The sequence below is a fragment of the Bos grunniens genome, chromosome 7 (assembly GCF_055505025.1).
Source record: "Bos grunniens cultivar Pamir isolate PY7600 chromosome 7, Bosgru_T2T1.0, whole genome shotgun sequence".
In the NCBI taxonomy this organism is placed as follows: domain Eukaryota; kingdom Metazoa; phylum Chordata; class Mammalia; order Artiodactyla; family Bovidae; genus Bos; species Bos grunniens.
This window is the reverse complement of record NC_141171.1, coordinates 38,475,805-38,496,587: the sequence shown is the minus strand read 5'-3', so window position 1 is coordinate 38,496,587 and position 20,783 is coordinate 38,475,805. Positions and strand designations below refer to the sequence as shown.

The window sequence follows — 20,783 nt, the reverse complement described above, 5'->3', positions numbered from 1 at the left end:
GTGAACTTTCAATATGTCAGTTCAGTTCAATTGCTCCGTCATGTCCGACTCTTTGAAACCCCATGGACTGTAGCTTGCCAAGCTTCCCTTTCCATCACCAACTCCCAGAGCTTGCTCAAACTCATGTCCATTGAGTCGGTGATGCCATCGAACCATCTCATCCTCTGCCTTTTTTCCCTTGTAAATTTTATTTATTATAATCTTAATGTCAGTTTGTTTCATTGTTTGTTTTCTTCTTCAGAGATCCCAGTTATATATTTATGGGATCATCTTTGCCTGTATTCTTTTTTTTTTTTCATTTTTAATGACATTTATTGTTTTTATCTTAATTTTACAAGCAATACCTGTTGATTGTGGACAGTTAGAAACACGTAAAAGCCTAAACTAAAAAATCACAACCACCCACAATCCCCACCCTGTAGAGATGACCACCATTAGCATTTTGATGCATTTTCTCCTCGTCCCACCCCACACACACTGTAATTGAAGTATAATTTACCCACAACACTATATTAGTTCCAGATGCACAGAATAGTGATTTGCATCCATTTTATCCAACCTATGGTACTTGTTTCCTCACAATAAATATTTTATGAAATGTTTTCATTTTTACCATTGGTATAGATTAAAAAAAGATACCTATATAATTGTTGTGAATTGCATTTCCATATACATACAAGCTCTTTGTGGTATGTTTTTCTGTGAAGTGTCTTAACATATTTTTTGCCTGTGGGAGGTGCTTTGTGTTGATTTGTAAGAGCTCTTTATATATAAGGAAAATTAGACCTTTATCTGATAAATATGTTACATACTTTTCCCTGATTGTTCTGTTGCTTTTTAAAGCACTGATTTAAAAGAAGTGAGTATGCACTGGGCTTAAACTTTATTACTGACTTTGAAACATTGAATCGAGCTTTCTCTGAACTTGGGTGCATACTTGCTGGTATTTTACAGATGGGTCAGTTTTTGTATGAGCTTGAATATGACATAATTATATCTGTATATTACAGTTTTTTATTTTTATTGGTTCTGAATCTACATTTTTCTTTTTCTACCGTAAAGATCTTTTTCTGATGTTTTCTTTGAACATTTACAAAGAATGTTACAAAACATTTACAAAAACACTGATTCTTTAGAGGTTTAGTGGCCTCTGTTAGCTGTAGAGGAAGGTAGAAAGAGTACTACTTTTAATGCCAATCAACCTGTTCATGTTTCTTGTTTTGCAACAGGAGCCAAAGGAGGAAAATGGATTGCAGAAAACGAAGGCAAAACAGTCAAATAGAGCAAAGTGTTTGGCTAAAAGAAAAATTGCACGTATGTTTTCATTTTTGTGTTGAGAATGGTTTGGAAGTTTCAGCAGTCATAGAATTGACACTAGTTTCTTCATTAAGAAAAGGTTTCTCTGAATAAGAATGTGTGTGGTTCTTGGTAATTCAGGATTCCATTAAAATTTGTGGGATCACAGTTACCTAGAGTGTATACAATTGATTATTAAAGGCAGCGTGTTGAAATTAAGAATGTGCCATTTCAGAGTTAGGCACACTTGGTTTTGAACCCTTCCTTCCACTTACTGTGTGGACTTTAGGCAAGCCACTACAGCCTACTGCTGTTACCTCATCAATAAAATGAAGATAACACGTAGAAAATCACTTAGTGAAAAAAAAAAAAAAGAAAATCACTTAGTGGCTCCAATAATGGTGTTACTGTTTTGATCACTAAAATTCTAAGTGTCTGCTCTACTCTCAGCACTTTATTCTGGTCATCAGATGTGTAAGGTTTTTTTTTTCTCCCCTTTACAAAGTACTTCTCCAACTCTTTGGACACTGGGTACCCTACAGTTTATGGAAATATGACACTGTCAGATCCCACAAGCTAAAGGCTTAGTTCTGTGTGAGTTCTCCTTCTTTTAGATGACAATTGCAAGTCCAGGTTGTTACCTGTGCTTCTGATCCACTGGCTATAAATCAGAGGTTCTTGTGACCCCTTTTTTGTGTTCAATTAATTTGCCAAAATGGCTCTCAGAATTTAGGGAAACAGTTTACTTATTAGATGACTGGTTTATTATAAAGGATATAACTCAGTAACAGCCAGATTGACTTCCTTTGTGGCTCAGACTGTAAAGTGTCTGCCTACAATGCAGGAGACCCTGGTTCAATCCCTGGGTCGGGAAGATCCACTGGAGAAGGAAATGGCAACCCACTCCAGTATTCTTGCCTGGAGAATCCTATGGACTAAAGAGCCTGGTAGTCTACAATCCACGGGATCGCAAAGAGTTGGACATGACTGAGCAACTTCACTTTCACTTTTATTATAAAGGATGTAACTCAGTAACAGCAAGATTGAAGATATAGGGCAAGATATAGGAGACCTGGGACCTCCTTGACCTACCCAGGTATGTCACCTTCTCGGTCCCTGTACATGTTCACCAACCTGGAGGCTCACCAAACATTATAGTTCAGGTTTTTTATGAAGGCTTCATTATACAGGTATGATTGATTAAATCATTGTTCATTGGTGATTGGTCCAACTTCCAGCCAGTCGCTCTTCCTTCCCTGGAGGTTGGGGAGTTGGAATAAAAGTTCTAATCCTCTAGTAGCTTGGTTGGTTTCCCTGGCAACCAGCCCCCATCCTTAGGGGCTTTCCAAAATTAAGTTCATTAATAGAATCTCCGGTGTGCCTAAAAGGGAATTGTTATTAATAACAAAAGATATCTTTATTGCTCTTTTCATTTAGGAAATTCCAGTTGTTAGGAGCTGTTAGGAGTTGTTAGGAAATTCCAGGATTATTAGAAGCTCTGTGTCAGGTGCCAAGATTCAGTATATATTATTATAAATCACAATATCACAAAAATTATTTATTGTAAGTTTTTTCTCTTCTGACTTTGTTACTCAATTGTGAAGTTATTTAATAATGACTGTATTTTTGCATTTTAATATCATGTGAGATGTTTACGTATTTCAGTGAACTTGTTAAAAAGTATGTTAACTAGCTGAGATTATTATAAAACATTGAAGATAAAGCAGAATTTTTTTCACTTTTAATTTGAATTTAGGTGATTTAAAGTATAATTCTCAGCCTTATAAAATTAACCATAATTGTTGTTGTTGCTAAATCATTGTGGTATATCTAGAGGTGGCTGTCACTGTGATCTCCATGAGGCAGCAGTGAGCAGTGGCGTGAAGTAAGATCTTAATTCCCTGCCCAGGAACTGAACCTGGGCAACATGGATAAAAACCAGGAGTCCAGACCAGCAAAGGCTAGAGGCTATTTTTTTTCCTGGATCTTTGTCCCCAGTGAAAGATGCATTTATCATGGAGACAAAGACTGTTTTTTTAAATCCAGGTATAAAGTTTATTATTAGAGACATAGCATAAGAACAAGTGGGAGGAGCACACAGAGAAACAGTTTGTTAAGATAGAAGCAAGGCAGAGATGCACCTGGAGAGAAGGGGTGTGGGTGTCCCCCATAGTGAGGAGCACAGAAAATAGGCTGTTAAGTCATTTATATAGGACAGTTCTTCCTAGTCTTCTTTAGCCAATTATCTAGTTTCTTTTTCCACACCTGACCTGTCCTAACCCTCCCCTGGGTGTGTACAGACCTTTCAGTTAAAATGGATCCCACCGAAAAGGCTTATGGAAGGGGGTGGCAAGGCTTACTTTGGTCTGGCGTCCCCTGCCCTTTTGACCTCATGAAGGATTTTTGCGTATGCATAGTGTCTCCTTTGCCCTAAAGATGGGGGAGTGTGTGACCTCTTAATCTTTTAACAGGTTTTAGTCCCACTCTGTCCCTGCCCTAAAACTGCCCAATGTCCAGTTATTTACCCTGTTCTTATTGGTTTTTATATTGAGGTATAGATCTTGAAATATAAATAGGAGTCCAGTCATAAATATGTAGTCCTGGAGCCCATTTGTCTCTTACTTCAAGAAATGTAAATAGGGGCTGGTAATGAATGACCGGCCCTAGGAGATATGAACAGGAGGCCAGTTGTAGATTGCTGACCTGGGGCTCATCTATCTCCTGCCTCAACTATGATTGTGTATTAGTCACTCAGTTGTGTCTGACACTTTGTGATCTCATGGACTGTAGCCCACCAGGCTCCTCTGTCCATGGGATTCTCCAGGCAGGAATACTGGAGTGGATTGCCATGCCTTTCTCCAGGGGTCAAACGCAGGTCTCTTAAATCTGCCTTGACAGGTGAGTTCTTTACCACTGGTGTTACCTAGTAGCTCAGACAGTAAAGAAGCTTTATGTGTAGTAGGTTTTAAAGTCAGGTAGCATCAGTCCTCCTGCTTTGTTCCTTTCCTTCAATATTGTGTTGACTATTCCAGATCTTTTGCCCTTCCATATAAACTTTTGTTTTTTTCATTTTGAATGTCTTAATTTATATTAGTCAATAAAATATGTAAAGATTTAAGTGGGCAGACAATTCCCATCATCTTAATAAAGATGTTTCCTTTGGAAAAGAAATTAGATTGAAATAGTTGTTATTACTTTTTATCTGAGCCTGGATAAAAGATTTATTTCTGACAAAGGAGTGAGAGAGGTCTCCACATACACAAAAAGGACTGTGATAAGGGAGACAGAAAATGCAGCTTTTTTCCTGAGATGATTTAGAGGGCAGAACTAGGACACAGACCACAGGAAGATGATTTTGTTTTAAGAAAGAATTGTCTACTAGCTGAGCTGTCCAAAGATAGGGTGGGCCACTTGGCCAGGTAGGCAGAAAGCTGGCCTGGATGACTTTTAAGATTCTTTCCAGCTCTGATATTATATGAGGCTCTATTAAGTATAGAAGGGGAAAAAAAAATAGACCACACTTTTTAAACAGAATATCACAATTCTGGGGGCAAAAGTTGCTGCTGATGGTTTTCCGTTGGCTGACAAATGAACATTGCCTATGGAATGTGGAAGAGACACATTCTTAGTAGTGAAAATTAGGTTTACTCTGGGCCAGACTGGAATCAGCTTCTTTTTACATGCAAAATCTTAAAAAAAAAATTCAACCATATACTTGGCGTATAGTGGGGGCTTTATAAATATTTATTGAACATTAAGAACTGGTAGCTCTATTTAAGATTATCCCCCATTTTAGAGAAGAAGAAACAGGCTGAGACCAATTAAGTGACTTTTGTAAGATTAGCCAACCACTAAGTGGGTGAGTCTTTATTCAAACAAGGACTATTAATCATCATACTCAGGTTCAGTGAATGAAAGTAAGTATTTGATATGAGTTTATCTCAAGCTGACATGTATGTGTGTGTGGACCTGATGGAGGCAGAGCAGTGGTCAGTGCCTTTGTCTGAGACCACATTTCTCTTGGGAGACAAACTCCAGAGAGCATGTACCAGGACCGGCCAGCTCTCCAGATGACCATACCTTCTTCTGACATAATTGCTCAACTTAATCCAATCGTTTCATTGATGTCTTAGCAAAAGCAGTATTTTCATTTCAGTCCAATGTTTAGTTTGGTGGGTTGGGGGTGTGGGGCTGCACTGGTTGGAGTAGGTGGTTTGCTTTTGTTGTTGTTGATTAGTTGTTCTGTTGTATCTGACTTTTTGTGACCCCATGGACTGTAGCCCGTCAGGCTCCTCTGTCCATGGATTACCCAGGCATGAGCACTGGAGTGGGTTGCCATTTCTTTCTCTCCATATAAACTTTAGAATGAGTTTTTTTGTATCTACAAAATTACTGGAATTTTTATTTCGATTATATTGAATCTACAGATCAGGTTTGTAAAATTGGTATCTTGACATTATATAAGTCTCTCTATTCCATGATATGGAATCCCTTTAGTTAGGTAATTTTTACTTGACTTTGTTAATCAGAGTTTTATAGCTTTCCTCATATAGATCTTGTACGTTATTTTATTACCAGTGTAAATGGTATTGTTTTAAATTTCAAATTCATGTGTGCATGTAGTGCCTGACTCTTTGCAACCCCTGGACTATAGCCCACCAGGCTCCTCTGTCAATGGAATTTTCTAGGCAAGAATATTAGAATGGGTTGCCATTTCCTATTCCAGGGGATCTTTCTGACTCAGAGATTGAACCTGTGTCTATTGCATCTGCTGCAGTGGCAGATGTATTCTTTACCATTGCACCACCTGGAAAGCATCAGATTTCAAATTACACTTGTTCATTTCTGGTATACGGAATGTGATTGACTACTATTCTTGTATATCATAACCTTAGTATAATTACTTCTAGGAATTTTGTTGATTCTGTTGGATTTTCTACTTAGATGATAGTGTGATTTGTGAACAAAGACAGTTTTACTTTTTCCCTTCCTTGTCTGTATGCCTTTTATTTCCCTTTCTTGTCTTATCACGTTAGCTGGTATGTCCAGTACAATGTTGAAAAGGAGTGATGAGAGGGCCATCGTAGCCTTTTTCCTATTTATAATGGGAATGCTTTGAGTTTTTTCCTTTTAGTATGATGTTAGCTATATGTTTTTCTTTATAGATTCAGTTCAGTTCAGTTCAGTTGCTCAGTCGTGTCCGACTCTTTGCAACCCCATGAATTGCAGCACGCCAGGCCTCTCTGTCCATCACCAACTCCCGGAGTTCACTGAGACTCACATCCATCAAGTCAGGGATGCCATCCAGCCGTCTTATCTTCTGCCGTCCCCTTGTCCTACTGCCCCCAATCCCTCCCAGCATCAGAGTCTTTTCAATGAGTCAACTCTTCACCTGAGGTGGCCAAAGTACTGGAGTTGCAGCTTTAGCATCATTCCTTCCAAAGAAATCCCAAGGCTGATCTCCTTCAGAATGGACTGGTTGGATCTCCTTGCAGTCCAAGGGACTCTCAAGAGTCTTTTCCAACACCACAGTTCAAAAGCATCAATTCTTTGGCGTTCAGCCTTCTTCACAGTCCAACTCTCACATCCATACATGACCACAGGAAAAACCATAGCCTTGACTAGATGGACCTTGGTTGGCAAAGTAATGTCTCTGCTTTTGAATATGCTATCTAGGTTGGTCATAACTTTCCTTCCAAGGAGTAAGCGTCTTTTAATTTCATGGCTGCAGTCACCATCTGCAGTGATTTTGGAGCCCCAAAAAATAAAGTCTGACACTGTTGCCACTGTTTCCCCATCTATTTCCCATGAAGTGATGGGACCAGATGCCATGATCTTCGTTTTCTGAACGTTGAGCTTTAAGCCAACTTTTTCACTCTCCACTTTCACCTTCATCAAGAGGCTTTTTAGTTCCTCTTCGCTTTCTGCCATAAGGGTGGTGTCATCTGCATATCTGAGGTTATTGATATTTCTCCCGGCAATCTTGATTCCAGCTTGTGTTTCTTCCAGTCCAGCATTTCTCATGATGTACTCTGCATATAAGTTAAATAAGCAGGGTGACAATATACAGCCTTGACGAACTCCTTTTCCTATTTGGAACCAGTCTGTTGTTCCATGTCCAGTTCTAACTGTTGCTTCCTGACCTGCATACAGGTTTCTCAAGAGGCAGGTCAGGTGGTCTGGTATTCCCATCTCTTTCAGAATTTTCCACAGTTTATTGTGATCCACACAGTCAAAGGCTTTGGCATAGTCAATAAAGCAGAAATAGATATTTTTCTGGAACTCTCTTGCTTTTTCCATGGTCCAGCAGATGTTGTTAATTTGATCTCTGGTTCCTCTGCCTTGTCTAAAACCATTATTCTCCATCAAATTGAGAAAATTCTCTATTCCTAATTTATCGAGAGGTTTTATCATGGATGAGTGATTTTATTCGCTGCTTTTTCTGAATCTATTGAATATGATCATGTGATTTTTCTTTTTCATTCTGTTTATGCATTGCATTATGTTGATTAATTTTTGAATGTTGAACTAGCGTGCACATCTGGGATAAATTCCATTTGGTCATGGTGTATAATTCTTTTTATGTATTGTTAGGTTCAATTTGCTAATATTTTGTTAAGTTTTGCATCTGTGTTCATGAGATATATTGGTCTGTACTTTTCTTGTAACATTTTTGTCTAGTTTTAGTGTTAGGGTTAATGTGGTCACATGGAATAACTTACGTAGTATTCCCTCTGCTTCTATACTCTGAAACAGATTGTAGAGAATTTGTATAATTTCTTCCTTAAATGTTTGGTAGAATTTATTAGTGAATCCACCTGGGCCTGTTGCTTTTTGTTGTGCAAGGTTAATTATGAATTCTATTTCTTTAATAGGTATAGTCAGACTGTCTTTTTTTTTTTTTTAATGTGAGTGTTGGCAGATTGTGTCTTTCAAGAAAATTGATCTGTTCCGTTGAGGTTATCAATTTGTGGACATAAAGTTGTTCATGCTGCTGCTGCTGCTAGGTCGCTTCAGTTGTGTCCGACTCTGTGTGACCCCAGAGATGGCAGCCCACCAGGCTCCCCTGTTCCTGGGATTCTCCAGGGAAGAACACTGGAGTGGGTTGCCATTTCCTTCTCCAATGCATGAAAGTGAAAAGTGGAAGTGAAGTTGCTCAGTTGTGTCCAACTCCTAGTGACCCCCTGGACTGCAGCCTACTAGGCTCCTCCATCCATGGGATTTGCCAGACAAGAGTACTGGAGTGGGTTGCCATTGCCTTCTCCGAAAGTTGTTCATAGTATTCCTTTATTATTCTTTTAATCTCCAAGAGGTCTGTAGTGATGTCCCCTCTTTCATTTCTGATACTAGAAATTTATGTCCTCTCTTTGTTTAGTCAGCCTAGCTAGTGGTTCATCAATGTTATTGATTAAAAAAAAATACATCAGTTTTTGTTTTGGTTCATTTTCTCTATTCACTTCTCAATTTCCATTTCATTGATTTCTGCTGTAGTTTTTATTATTTTTTCTTCTGCTTACTTTGTATTTAATTTGCTCTCTCTCGTTTTATTTTTTTTTTCTGGTTCCCTAAGGTTAGATGATTGATTTTAGATCTTTTTTCCCAGTGTATGCACTCAATGCTATAAATCCCCTCTAAGCATTGCTTTTGCTGCATCCCAGAAATTTTGATAAGTTGTGTTTTCATTTTCATTTGATTCAAAGTATTTTTATATTTCTCTTGAGATTTCTTCCTTGAGCCATGAGTTATTTAAGGTATGTTGCTTAATCTCCATTTATTTTGAGATTTTCCTGTTATTTTTCTAATTGATTTCTAGTTTAACTTCATTGTGGTCTGAGAGCAGACATTGCATGATTTCTCTTGCTTTAAATTTGTTAAGGTACCATGCCTGGTACGTTGTGGGAGTGACAGAGTCCTGTTTGTGGGAGGAGGCGGAGGACGCAAAGCAAACCGGTGAATCTATAAAGAAACCAGCCTCATAGGAGAGGGACGGGAGGAGCCCAACAGTGAGGTGTGTGGGCTCAAGAACCATGTCTGAGCGGGAGTACTTTAATCGGAAAAGTTATGAATTGGAAAACAGCTTCTGGTTAACTAGGTTCACTTAACTGAAGGGCTCTGGCTTCAAAGGCCTCTAAGATGTCCTGCAGAAATTGCTGGAGTCCTTACAGGAGAACCATTTCCAAGAAGAACAGTTTCTTGTAGCAGATATGCCAAGACTTAGCATTGGGATGGACACTTGTGTCTTTCCTCTGAGGCATGGCAGTCTTCCCTTGGTTCAAACTGCAGATTACATTTAGCCCATGGTCGCTGACCCTTATATGATGGGCAGGATAGCCTATGCCAATGTCCTTAGTGACCTCTGTGTCATGTGGGGCACAGAATGTGACAACATGCTGATGCTTCTTGGAATCAGTCATAAAATGACCAACAGGGAAAGGGATAAAGTAATGCACCTAAATATACAGGGTTTTAAAGATGCAGCAGAGGAGGTGGGAACGTCTATAATGGGTGGCCAAACAGAGCTAAACCTCTGGATTGCTAAACCCATGGGTTGTTGTGGATACAACTGTCTGCCATCCCAACGGATTTATCATGCCAGATAATGCAGTGCTGGGTGTGCTTGTGCTGACAAAACGTTTGGGGATGCAAGTGATCATGGCCATGCACCAGTGGCTGGACATTCCTGAGAAATGGAATAAAATCAAGCTAGTGATTCCCTAGGAGGATGTGGAGCTGGAGTACCAGGAGGCAATGATGAACATGGCCAGGCTCAACAGGACAGTGTCAGGACTCATGTGTACATTAAATGCCCATGCGGCCACCAACATCACAGGCTTTGGGATTCTGGGCCACGCACAGAACCTGGCCAAACAGCAGAGAAACAAGGTGTCCTTTGTGATTCATAAGCTTCCTATCCTGGCCAAGATGGCAGCTGTGAGCAAGGCCTGAGGAAATGTGTTTGGCCTTATGCATGGGACCTGTCCGGAGATGTCAAGAGGCCTCCTGATCTGTTTACTGTGTGAGCAAGTAGCTCAGTTCTGTGCAGAGATAAAGTCCCCCAAATACGGAGAAGCTCTATACAGTCAGCAAAAACAAGACCAGGAGCTGACTGTGGCTCAGACCATGAATTCCTTATTGCCAAATTCAGACTTAAATTGAAGAAAGTAGGGAACACCACTAGACCATTCAGGTATGACCTGAATCAAATCCCTTATGATTATACAGTGGAAGTGAGAAATAGATTTAAGGGACTAGATCTGATAGATAGAGTGCCTGATGAACTATGGAATGAGGTTTGTGACATTGTACAGGAGACAGAGATCAAGACCATCCCAATGGAAAAGAAATGCAAAAAAGCAAAATGGCTGTCTGGGGAGGCCTTACAAATAGCTGTGAAAAGAAGAGAAGTGAAAAGCAAAGGAGAAAAGGAAAGATATAAACATCTGAATGCAGAGTTCCAAAGAATAGCAAGAAGAGATAAGAAAACCTTTTCAGCAATCAATGCAAAGAAATAGAGGAAAACAACAGAATGGGAAAGACTAGAGATCTCTTCAAGAAAATCAGAGATACCAAAGGAATATTTCATGCAAAGATGGGCTCGATAAAGGACAGAAATGGTATGGATCTAACAGAAGCAGAAGATATTAAGAAGAGGTGGCAAGAATACACAGAAAAACTGTACAAAAAAGATCTTCACGACCCAGATAATCACGATGGTGTGACCACTGGCCTAGAGCCAGACGTCCTGGAATGTGAAGTCAAGTGGGCCTTAGAAAGCATCACTATGAACAAAGCTAGTGGAGGTGATAGAATTCCAGTTGAGCTATTTCAAATCCTGAAAGATGATGCTGTGAAAGTGCTGCACTCAATATGCCAGCAAATTTGGAAAACTCAGCAGTGGCCACAGGACTGGAAAAGGTCAGTTTTCATTCCAGTCCCAAAGAAAGGCAATGCCAAAGAATGCTCAAACTACCACACAATTGCACTCATCTCACATGCTAGTAAAGTAATGCTCAAAATTCTCCAAGCCAGGCTTCAGCAATACATGAACTGTGAACTTCCAGATGTTCAAGCTGGTTTTAGAAAAGGCAGAGGAACCAGAGATCAAATTGCCAACATCCGCTGAATCATGGAAAAAGCAAGAGAGTTCCAGAAAAACATGTATTTCTGCCTTATTGACTATGCCAAAGCCTTTGACTGTGTGGATCACAATAAACTGTGGAAAATTCTGAAAGAGATGGGAATGCCAGACCACCTGACCTGCCTCTTGAGAAACCTATATGCAGGTCAGGAAGCAACAGTTAGAACTGGACATGGAACAACAGACTGGTTCCAAATCTGGAAAGGAGTACGTCAAGGCTGTATATTGTCGCCCTGTTTATTTAACTTATATGCAGAGTACATCATGAGAAATGCTGGACTGGAAGAAACACAAGCTGGAATCAAGATTGCCGGGAGAAATATCAATAACCTCAGATATGCAGATGACACCACCCTTATGGCAGAAAGCGAAGAGGAACTAAAAAACCTCTTGATGAAAGTGAAAGTGGAGAGTGAAAAAGTTGGCTTAAAGCTCAACATTCAGAAAACGAAGATCATGGCATCTGGTCCCATCACTTCATGGCAAATAGATGGGGAAACAGTGGCAACAGTGTCAGACTTTATTTTTGGGGGCTCCAAAATCACTGCAGATGGTGACTGCAGCCATGAAATTAAAAGACGCTTACTCCTTGGAAGGAAAGTTATGACCAACCTAGATAGCATATTCAAAAGCAGAGACATTACTTTGCCAACCAAGGTCCATCTAGTCAAGGCTATGGTTTTTCCTGTGGTCATGTATGGATGTGAGAGTTGGACTGTGAAGAAGGCTGAACGCCAAAGAATTGATGCTTTTCAACTGTGGTGTTGGAGAAGACTCTTGAGAGTCCCTTGGACTGCAAGGAGATCCAACCAGTCCATTCTGAAGGAGATCAGCCCTGGGATTTCTTTGGAAGGAATGATGCTAAAGCTGCAACTCCAGTACTTTGGCCACCTCAGGTGAAGAGTTGACTCATTGAAAAGACTCTGATGCTGGTAGGGATTGGGGGCAGGAGGAGAAGGGGATGGCAGAGGATGAGACAGCTGGATGGCATCCCTGACTCGATGGATATGAGTCTCAGTGAACTCCCGGAGTTGGTGATGAACAGGGAGGCCTGGCATGCTGCGATTCATGGGGTCACAAGGAGTCTGACACGACTGAGTGACTGATCTGATCTGATCTGATCTGAAATACGGTGAAGGCCAACAGGTATGCATTGAGATTATGGAGAAGGGCAACCACACAGCCAGGATCATAGACAAACCCCAGATCATTGAGGTTGCGTTGCAGTTGCCCACCCAGAATGTGAACCCCACACCCGGTGCCACCTCTTAATCTAGGCTGAAGCAGCTACGTGATTTTGTTTTAAATAGCTATTTCTTTTATTGTCATTTCAATTAAAGACTATGAACAAAGAAAGAATAAGAAAAATAAAAGTTTTTACTTTGTCTTCAATTATTCCTTCTTTGGTATTCTTCCTTTGTTAATGTAGATCTGAGTCTGACCTAGATAATATTCCTTCTGTCTAAAGAACATCTTTCAACAATATTTTACTCTACTTTCCTATTGCTTGAATGGTTTCTGAGAAGTCAGATGTAACTCTTATCTTTGGTGCTGTATAGGTAAGATGTTTTTTCCCTATGGCTTTTGTCAGCACTTTATCTTAGATTTTCAGCAGTTTGAAAACTATATGCCTTGGTATAGTTTTGGGGGTGCATTTTTGCTGGTTGGTTTTTTTTTTTTTTTTAATTGAAGGATAATGGCTTTACAGTGTTGTGCTGGTCTCTACCGTACATCAACATGAATCGGTCATATTTTTATGACTTGATAAAAAGTCTTGAGTCTCTCCCTACCATTCCACCGCAATAGGTTATCACAGAGCACTAGGCTGGGCTCCCTGTGTTATAGAGCTGCTTCCTGCTAGTACCTGTTTACACTTGATAGTGTATAAAGGGGTAGGCTACCCACTCCTGTATTCATGGGCTTCCCTGGTGGCTCACACGGTAAAGAATCTGCCTGCAATGTGTGAGGCCAGGGTTCCATTCCTGGGTTGGGAAGATCCCTTGGAGGAGGGCATGGCAACCCACTCCAGTATTCTCACCTGGAGAATCCCCATGGACAGAGGAGCTGGGCAGTCTATAGTCCATGGGGTTGCAAAGAGTTGGACAGGACTGTGTGAATAAGCATAGTGTATATATGTCAGTGATACTTTCTCAATTTGTCCTACCCTCTCTGTCCCCCTCTGTGTCTACCAGACTATTCTCTGTGTCTGCATAGAGAATAAATAAAAAGGTTCATCAGTACTATTTTTTAGGTTCCTTATATATGTGTTAATAATATACAGTATTAGTTTTTCTCTTTCTGACTTACTTCACTCTGTGTAACACGCTCTAGGTTCGTCCACTTCATTACACCTGACTCAAATTCATTACTTCTTATGGCTGAGTATTATGCCATTGTATATATATGCCACAACTTGTTTATCCATTCATCTGTTGATGGACATCTAGGTTGCTTCCCTGTCCTGGCTATTGTCAGTAGTGCTGCAGTGAAGACTGGGGTGCTTGTGTCATTTTGAATTGTGGTTTTCTCAGAGTATTTGCCCAGTAGTGGGATCGCTGGGTCATATAGTAGTTTTATTACTAGTTTGTTAAGGAATCTCCATACTGTTCTCCATAGTGGCTGTATCAATTTACATTCCCACCAAGAGGGCAGTAGGGTTCCCTTTTATCCACATCCTCTCCAGCATTTATTTTTGTAGTTTTTTTGTTGATGGTCATTCTGACTGGTATGAAGTGATACCTCATTGTAGTTTTGATTTGCATTTCTCTAAGTGATGTTGAGCAATTTTTTCATGTGTTTATTAGCTATCTGTATGTCTTCTTTGAAGAAATACCTGTTTCTGCTGCTCATTTTTTGATTGGGCTGTTCATTTTTTGATATTGAGCTGTAGGAGTTGCATATATATTTTGGAGATTAATCCTTTGTCAGTTGCTTCATTTGCAGTTATTTTCTCCCATTCTGAGGGTTGTCTTTTAAAATTGTTTAATCTTTCCTTTCTTGTGCAAAAGCTTTTAATTTTAATTAGGTCTCATTGGTTATTTTTGTTTTTATTTCCATTACTCTAGGAGGTAGGTCAAATAGGATCTTGCTATAATTTGTGTTGAAGACTATACTGCCTATGTTTTCCTCTGAGAACTTTATAGTTTCTGGCCTTACATTTAAATCTTTGATCCATTTTGAGTTTATTTTGTGTATGATATTAGGAAGTGTTCTAGTTTCATTCTTTTACATGCAGCTGTCCAGTTTTCCCAGCACCACTTATTGAAGAGACTGTCTTTTCTCCATTGTATATATTCCTGCTTCCTTTGTCAAAGATAAGGTGCCCATAGGTGTGTGGGTTTATCTCTGGGCTTTTTATCTTGTTCCATTGGTCTATATTTCTGCTTTTGTGCCAATAGCATACTGTATTGATGACTGTAGCTTTGTAGTATAGTCTGAAGGCAGGAAAGTTGATTTCTCCAGGTATGTTTTTCTCAAGACTGCTTTGGCTGTTTGGGGTCTTTTGTGTTTCCATACAGATTGTGAAATTTTCTGTTCTAGTTCTGTGAAAAATGTCATTGGAGTTGGATAGGGATTGCATTGAATCTGTAGATTGCTTTGGGTAGTGTTATCGTAATATTAATTCTTCCAATCCAAGAACATGTTATATCTCTCTATTTGTTTGTGTCATCTTTGATTTCTTTCATCATGTCTTATAGTTTTATGCATAGAGGTCTTCTGTCTCTTTAGGTAAGTTTACTCTTAGGTATTTTATTCTTTTTGTTGCAATAGTTAATGGAATTGTTTAATTTCTCTTTCTTATTTTTTATTGTTAGTGTATAGGAATGCAAGGAATTTCTGTGTGTTTGATATCTTGTGACTTTACTATATTCATTGATTAGCTCTAGTAATTTTCTGGTGGCGTCTTTAGGGTTTTCTATGTATAATATCATGTCATCTGCAGATAGTGAGAGTTTTACTTTAACTTCTCCAATCTAGATGTTTTTTATTTATTTTTCTGATTGTTGTTACTGGGACTTCCAAAACTATATTGAATAATAATGGTGAGAGTGATTACCCTTGTCTTGTTCCTGATTTTAGTGAAAATACTTTTAGTTTTTGAACAGTGAGAATGTTTTCTGTGGGTTTGTTGTATATGGCCTTTATTATGTTTAGGTAGGTTCCTTCTGTGCCTACTTTCTGGAGAGTTTTTAATTATAAATGAGTGTTGAATTTTGTCAAAAGCTTTCTCTGTATCTATTGAGATGATGGTATACTTTTTATCTTTCAGTTTGTTAATATGGTATATCACATTGACTTGTGTATATTGGAGAAGCCCCGGGATAAACCCCACTTGATCATGGTGTATGATCCTTTTAATATGTTGTTGGGTTCTGTTTGCTAAAATTTTGTTTTGAATTGTTTCATCTGTGTTCGTCAGTGATATTGGCCTGTAATTGTCTTTTTTTGTAATGTCTTCATCTGGTTTTGGTATCAGGGTGATGGTGGCCTTATAGAATGAGTTTGGGAGTTTCTCTTCCTCTACAGTGTTCTGGAAGAATTTGAGGAGGATAGATGTTAACTCTTCTCTAAATGTTCAGTAGAATTCACCTGTGAAGCCATCTGGTCTGGTCCTGGGCTTTTGTTTGTTGGAAGATTTTTGATTGTAGTTTTGATTTCAGTGCCTGTGATTGGTCTGTTCATATTTCCTGTTTCTTCCTGGTTCAGTCTTGGAAGGTTACACTTTTCTAAGAATTTGTCCATTTCTTCCAGATTGTCCATTTTATTGACATACATTGCTCCAAAGTCTATAGTCTCAGGCTGATAGCAGGTATTTAATCTGCTACACCTGTAGCTGCAAGAGTGCCTTCCCTTCCTCTTTGTTCACATAGTCCCTGGAGCTTAGCTTTGGTTTTGGTCCCACCTCTGTTGAAGCTTCAATACTTTGGCCACCTGATGAGAAGAACCAATCCATTGGAAAAGACCTTGGTGCTGGGAAAGATTGAAGGCAAAAGGAGAAGGGGCAACAGAGTATGAGATGGTTAGATAACATCACTGACTCAATGGACATGAATTTGAGCAAACTCCAGGATATAGTGGAGGACAGAGGAGCCTGGCATGCTACAGTCCATGGATTCACAAAGAGTCAGACACAACTTAGTGACTGAATACCAGTAACAGCTGCTTGTAGGCAACCCTCTGGTGTCTGTTCCCTGCCAAGACAAGAGGGGGTGAAAATAGCATCTTATTATGGCTCATCTCTCAGTCAGGCTGGGGAGATGGAGGGGTATGGCAGACACTATTGGGGTGTGTGGGGAGTACCTGCTTCAGCAGAGGCCTGTGAGAAGTTGCTATAGTCTGAGGTGGTTCATACACTCCCCTAGGGCCAGACATCCTAGAATGTGAAGCCAAGTGGGCCTTAGGAAGCATCACTACAAACAAAGCTAGTGGAGGTGATGGAATTCCAGTTGAGCTATTTCAAATCCTGAAAGATGACGCTGTGAAAGTGCTGCACTCAACATGCCAGCAAATTTGGAAAACTCAGCAGTGGCCACAGGACTGGAAAAAGTCAGTTTTCATTCCAGTCCCAAAGAAAGGTAATGCCAAAGAATGCTCAAACTACCGCACAGTTGCACTCATCTCACACGCTAGTAAAGCAATGCTTAAAATTCTCCAAGCCAGGCTTCAGCAATACGTGAACCGTGAACTTCCTGATGTTCAAGCTGGTTTTAGAAAAGGCAGAGGAACCAGAGATCAAATTGCCAACATCCGCTGGATCATCAAAAAAGCAAGAGAGTTCCAGAAAAACACCTATTTCTGCTTTATTGACTATTCCAAAGCCTTTGACTGTGTGGATCACAATAAACTGTGGAAAATTCTGAAAGAGATGGGAATGCCAGACCACCTGACCTGCCTCTTGAGAAACCTATATGCAGGTCAGGAAGCAACAGTTAGAACTGGACATGGAACAACAGACTGGTTCCAGATCTGGAAAGGAGTACGTCAAGGCTGTATATTGTCACCCTGCTTATTTAAATTATATGCAGAGTACATCATGAGAAACACTGGGCTGGAAGAAGCACAAGCTGGAATCAAGATTGCCGGGAGAAATATCAATAACCTCAGATATGCAGATGACACCACCCTCATGGCAGAAAGTGAAGAGAAACTAAAGAGCCTCTTGATGAAAGTGAAAGAGGAGAGTGAAAAAGTTGGCTTAAAGCTCAACATTCAGAAAACAAAGATCATGGCATCTGGTCCCATCACTTCATGGGAAATAGATTGGGGAAACAGTGGAAACAGTGGCTGACTTTATTTTTCTGGGCTCCAAAATCACTGTGGGTGGTGATTGCAGCCATGAAATTAAAAGACGCTTACTCCTTGGAAAGTTATGACCAACCTAGACAGCATGTTGAAAGGCAGAGACATTACTTTGTCAACAAAGGTCCGTCTAGTCAAGGCTATGGTTTTTCCAGTGGTCATGTATGGATGTAGGAGTTGGACTATAAAGAAAGCTGAGTGCCAAAGAATTGATGCTTTTGAATTGTGGTGTTGGAGAAGACTATTGAGAGTCCCTTGGACTGCAAGGAGATCCAATCAGTCTATCCTAAAGGAGATCAGTCCTGGGTGTTCATTGGAAGGACTGATGTTGAAGCTGAAACTCCAGTACTTCGGCCACCTGATGCGAAGAGCTGACTCACTTGAAAAGACCCTGATTCTGGGAAAGATTGAAGGCAGGAGGAGAACGGGACGACAGAGGATGAAATGATTAGATGACATCACCGACTTGATGGACATGAGCTTGGGTGGAATCTGGGAGTTGGTGATGGACAGAGAGGCCTGGTGTGCTGCGGTTCATGCGGTTGCAAAGAATCGGACACGACTGAGTGACTGAACTTAACTGAACTGAACTGAAGGATAGTTGTTCCCTGGTTGTGTGTCCCTTGTTAGAGCCAAGCCACATAAGCCCACAGGAAAGTGTGGACTGTGACCTCTGCCTGCTGACAGCTTGGTCGCAGCTGCTACCTTGGGGTTGGGATCGCAGCCGCAATTTGTTCCCTGCCTATTGCACTTGCCCTGGCTTTGACGGTGGCCAGTTGGCCTGAGTGCCTCTCTCTGGGATCATAAGTTGCATTTGCAGCTCGTGCCACCTCTGGCACTTGTGCCGGCTTTGGTGGTGGCTGGCCAGCGTATCTGCCTCTGGGGTCTCAGTCCATAGCTGGGGCTTGTCACACCTATGGCACTCTTGAAGGCTGGGTCCTGTTGTCAGTGAGTGCACAGTTTTTGGGGATCCCCACAGCAATGATCTCCTGTCTCTCTGTCAGGCCTAACTCCCTGGACTCCATCAGTTGTGTTATACTAGCCACTTCAGAGTATCTTCACAGCGGTCAATCCCAGTCCTCTCCCTAGGGTCCAGCCCCCAAAGCCCTCTACCCAGCCCATACTGGCTGCAGCAGGGCATGCCAACAGCATCTTGGCTGGTAAGTGCTGGTCAGCAACAATCTCTGTGGTGATTTCTTTCCATTTTGCCTTCTGAGCACATGTTGCTGCATTCCCCTCTGGGGTTCCAAAGCTCTTCTCCAACTCTGCAGTGAGGGGGTTTCCAAGTGTGCAGAAACTTTTTCTTCTTCATGGCTCCCTCCCCAAGGTGTAGGTCTCCATCCCAAATCCTTTGTCTCTTTTTTCTCTTACAACTTTTCTCCTACCTCATTCTGTGGAGATTGGTTTGCCTTTTTGGAAGTCTGGGGTCTTGCCAGCTTTCAGAAGGTGTTCTGTAGGAGCTGTTCCATACACAGCTATGTTTTTGACGTATTTGTGGGGAGGAAGGTGCCCTCCTTATTTTACTCTTCTGTCTTGCGGGATCTCCTGGTTTAGTGTTCCTTAAGCTTCCTGGATCTGTAGTTTAGTATCTGACCTTAATTTGGGGAAATTCTGAGTCATTATTATTTCACATAATTCTTTCGCTTCTATTTTTCTCATCCTTCTGGCAGTTGCATTATGTTTTTATTACTCTTTTTGTAGTTGTTCCACAGTCCTTGAATATTGTCTTATCCTTTTCAGTCTTTGTTCTCTTTATGTTTTAGTTTTGGTGGTTTCAATTAACATGTCTTCAAGCTCAGGTTCTTTTTTAAAGGTGTGTACAGTCTACTGATAAACCCATCCAAAGCATTCTTCATTTCTGTTACAGTGTTTTTAATCTTTAGTATTTCTTTTTGTTTCTTTCTTAGGATTTCCATCTCTCTATTTACATTTCCCATCTGACCTTGTTTGTGCTCTAATTTATCCTTTAAAGCCCTTATATTAATCATAATTGTTTTAAATTCTAGCCTGATAATTCCAGCATTAGCACCATGTCTGATTCTGATGCATAGTCTATCTTTTCAAATCGTAGTTTTTGCCTTTTAGTGTGACTTGTAATGTTTTTTTGATAGCTAGACACGATGTATCAGGTAAAAGAAACTACTCTAAATAGGCCTTTAGTAATGTGGTATTAGGTGTGGCTAATAAGGGAAGTATCTGTAGTTCCCTGATTGTGAAGTGAAAGTCTCTCAGTTGTGTCCGACTCTGTCCATGGGATTTCCCAGGCAAGAATACTGGAGTGGGTTGCCATTTCCTTCTCCAGGGGATCTTCCTGATTCAGGGATCCATCCCGGGTCTCCTGTCTTGGAGGCAGATTCCTTACTATCTGAGCCACCAGGGAAGTTCCCTAATTAGTTCTCACTATTTCAGTCTGTGAACTTCACAAGTGTTTCTAATTTTTTCCTCCCTCTTTAGGTGGGAGAGGATGGCTAGAGTACCTTGGAGTTTGGTATGTCCCTTCTCACACATCAGTTATACTGTTAGCCTAGACTGATTACTTAGTTTCTCCTAGGGCAAGCCTTGCTGGAAAGAACAGAGTGCCCTGATAAATTTCAAAATAGCTCCTCCCCTCTACTGTCTTTGGGACATTTAAGAGGAAGTTTCTCTTATATTTATTGTGAGAACCTGGTGGGCCCCCTTTTCCCTGGAATTTTTAACTCCCAGACTTGTCCACACCAAGCCTCCAGCAATTTGTCCCTTACAGTTCAGGTTTTCTTGGCACTGATTTCTGTGTTGTTTTTACTCTTGAATCTCTGCTCTGATAAGCCATGACCCCCTGTATTCCCTTGTTTCTCTCTCTGTCTTGGGGGCAGCAATGTGCCTTGTGCCCTCCTTTCTCACAGATCCAGGAAGAGTTGTTGATTTTTTCAGTTGCTTTATTAATAGCTTTTTACTCTTTAGGACAAAGCGGTGACTTACTTCCAGGTTTCTTACATGTGGAATCAGAAGTTGGTTCTATAATTTCCATTATATTTTCATATGGCTTTTATAGACTTTTATCATTTTTATA

General features: G+C 40.4%; 1 protein-coding gene and 1 pseudogene across 22 annotated transcripts in view; both read left to right on the top strand.

The window, feature by feature from the left end:
• The window catches only part of UIMC1 (ubiquitin interaction motif containing 1), a 138,586-nt gene that overhangs the window by 35,273 nt on the left and 82,530 nt on the right, over positions 1–20,783 (top strand). For all 22 annotated transcript variants that reach the window (XM_086410866.1, XM_086410847.1, XM_086410857.1 and 19 more), the window contains one exon: positions 1,230–1,314. In XM_086410866.1, coding sequence (XP_086266992.1) covers positions 1,230–1,314 — 85 coding nt within the window. The remainder of the gene's footprint in view (positions 1–1,229; positions 1,315–20,783) is intronic.
• Positions 9,189–12,814, top strand: LOC147369068 (selenide, water dikinase 1-like; annotated as a pseudogene).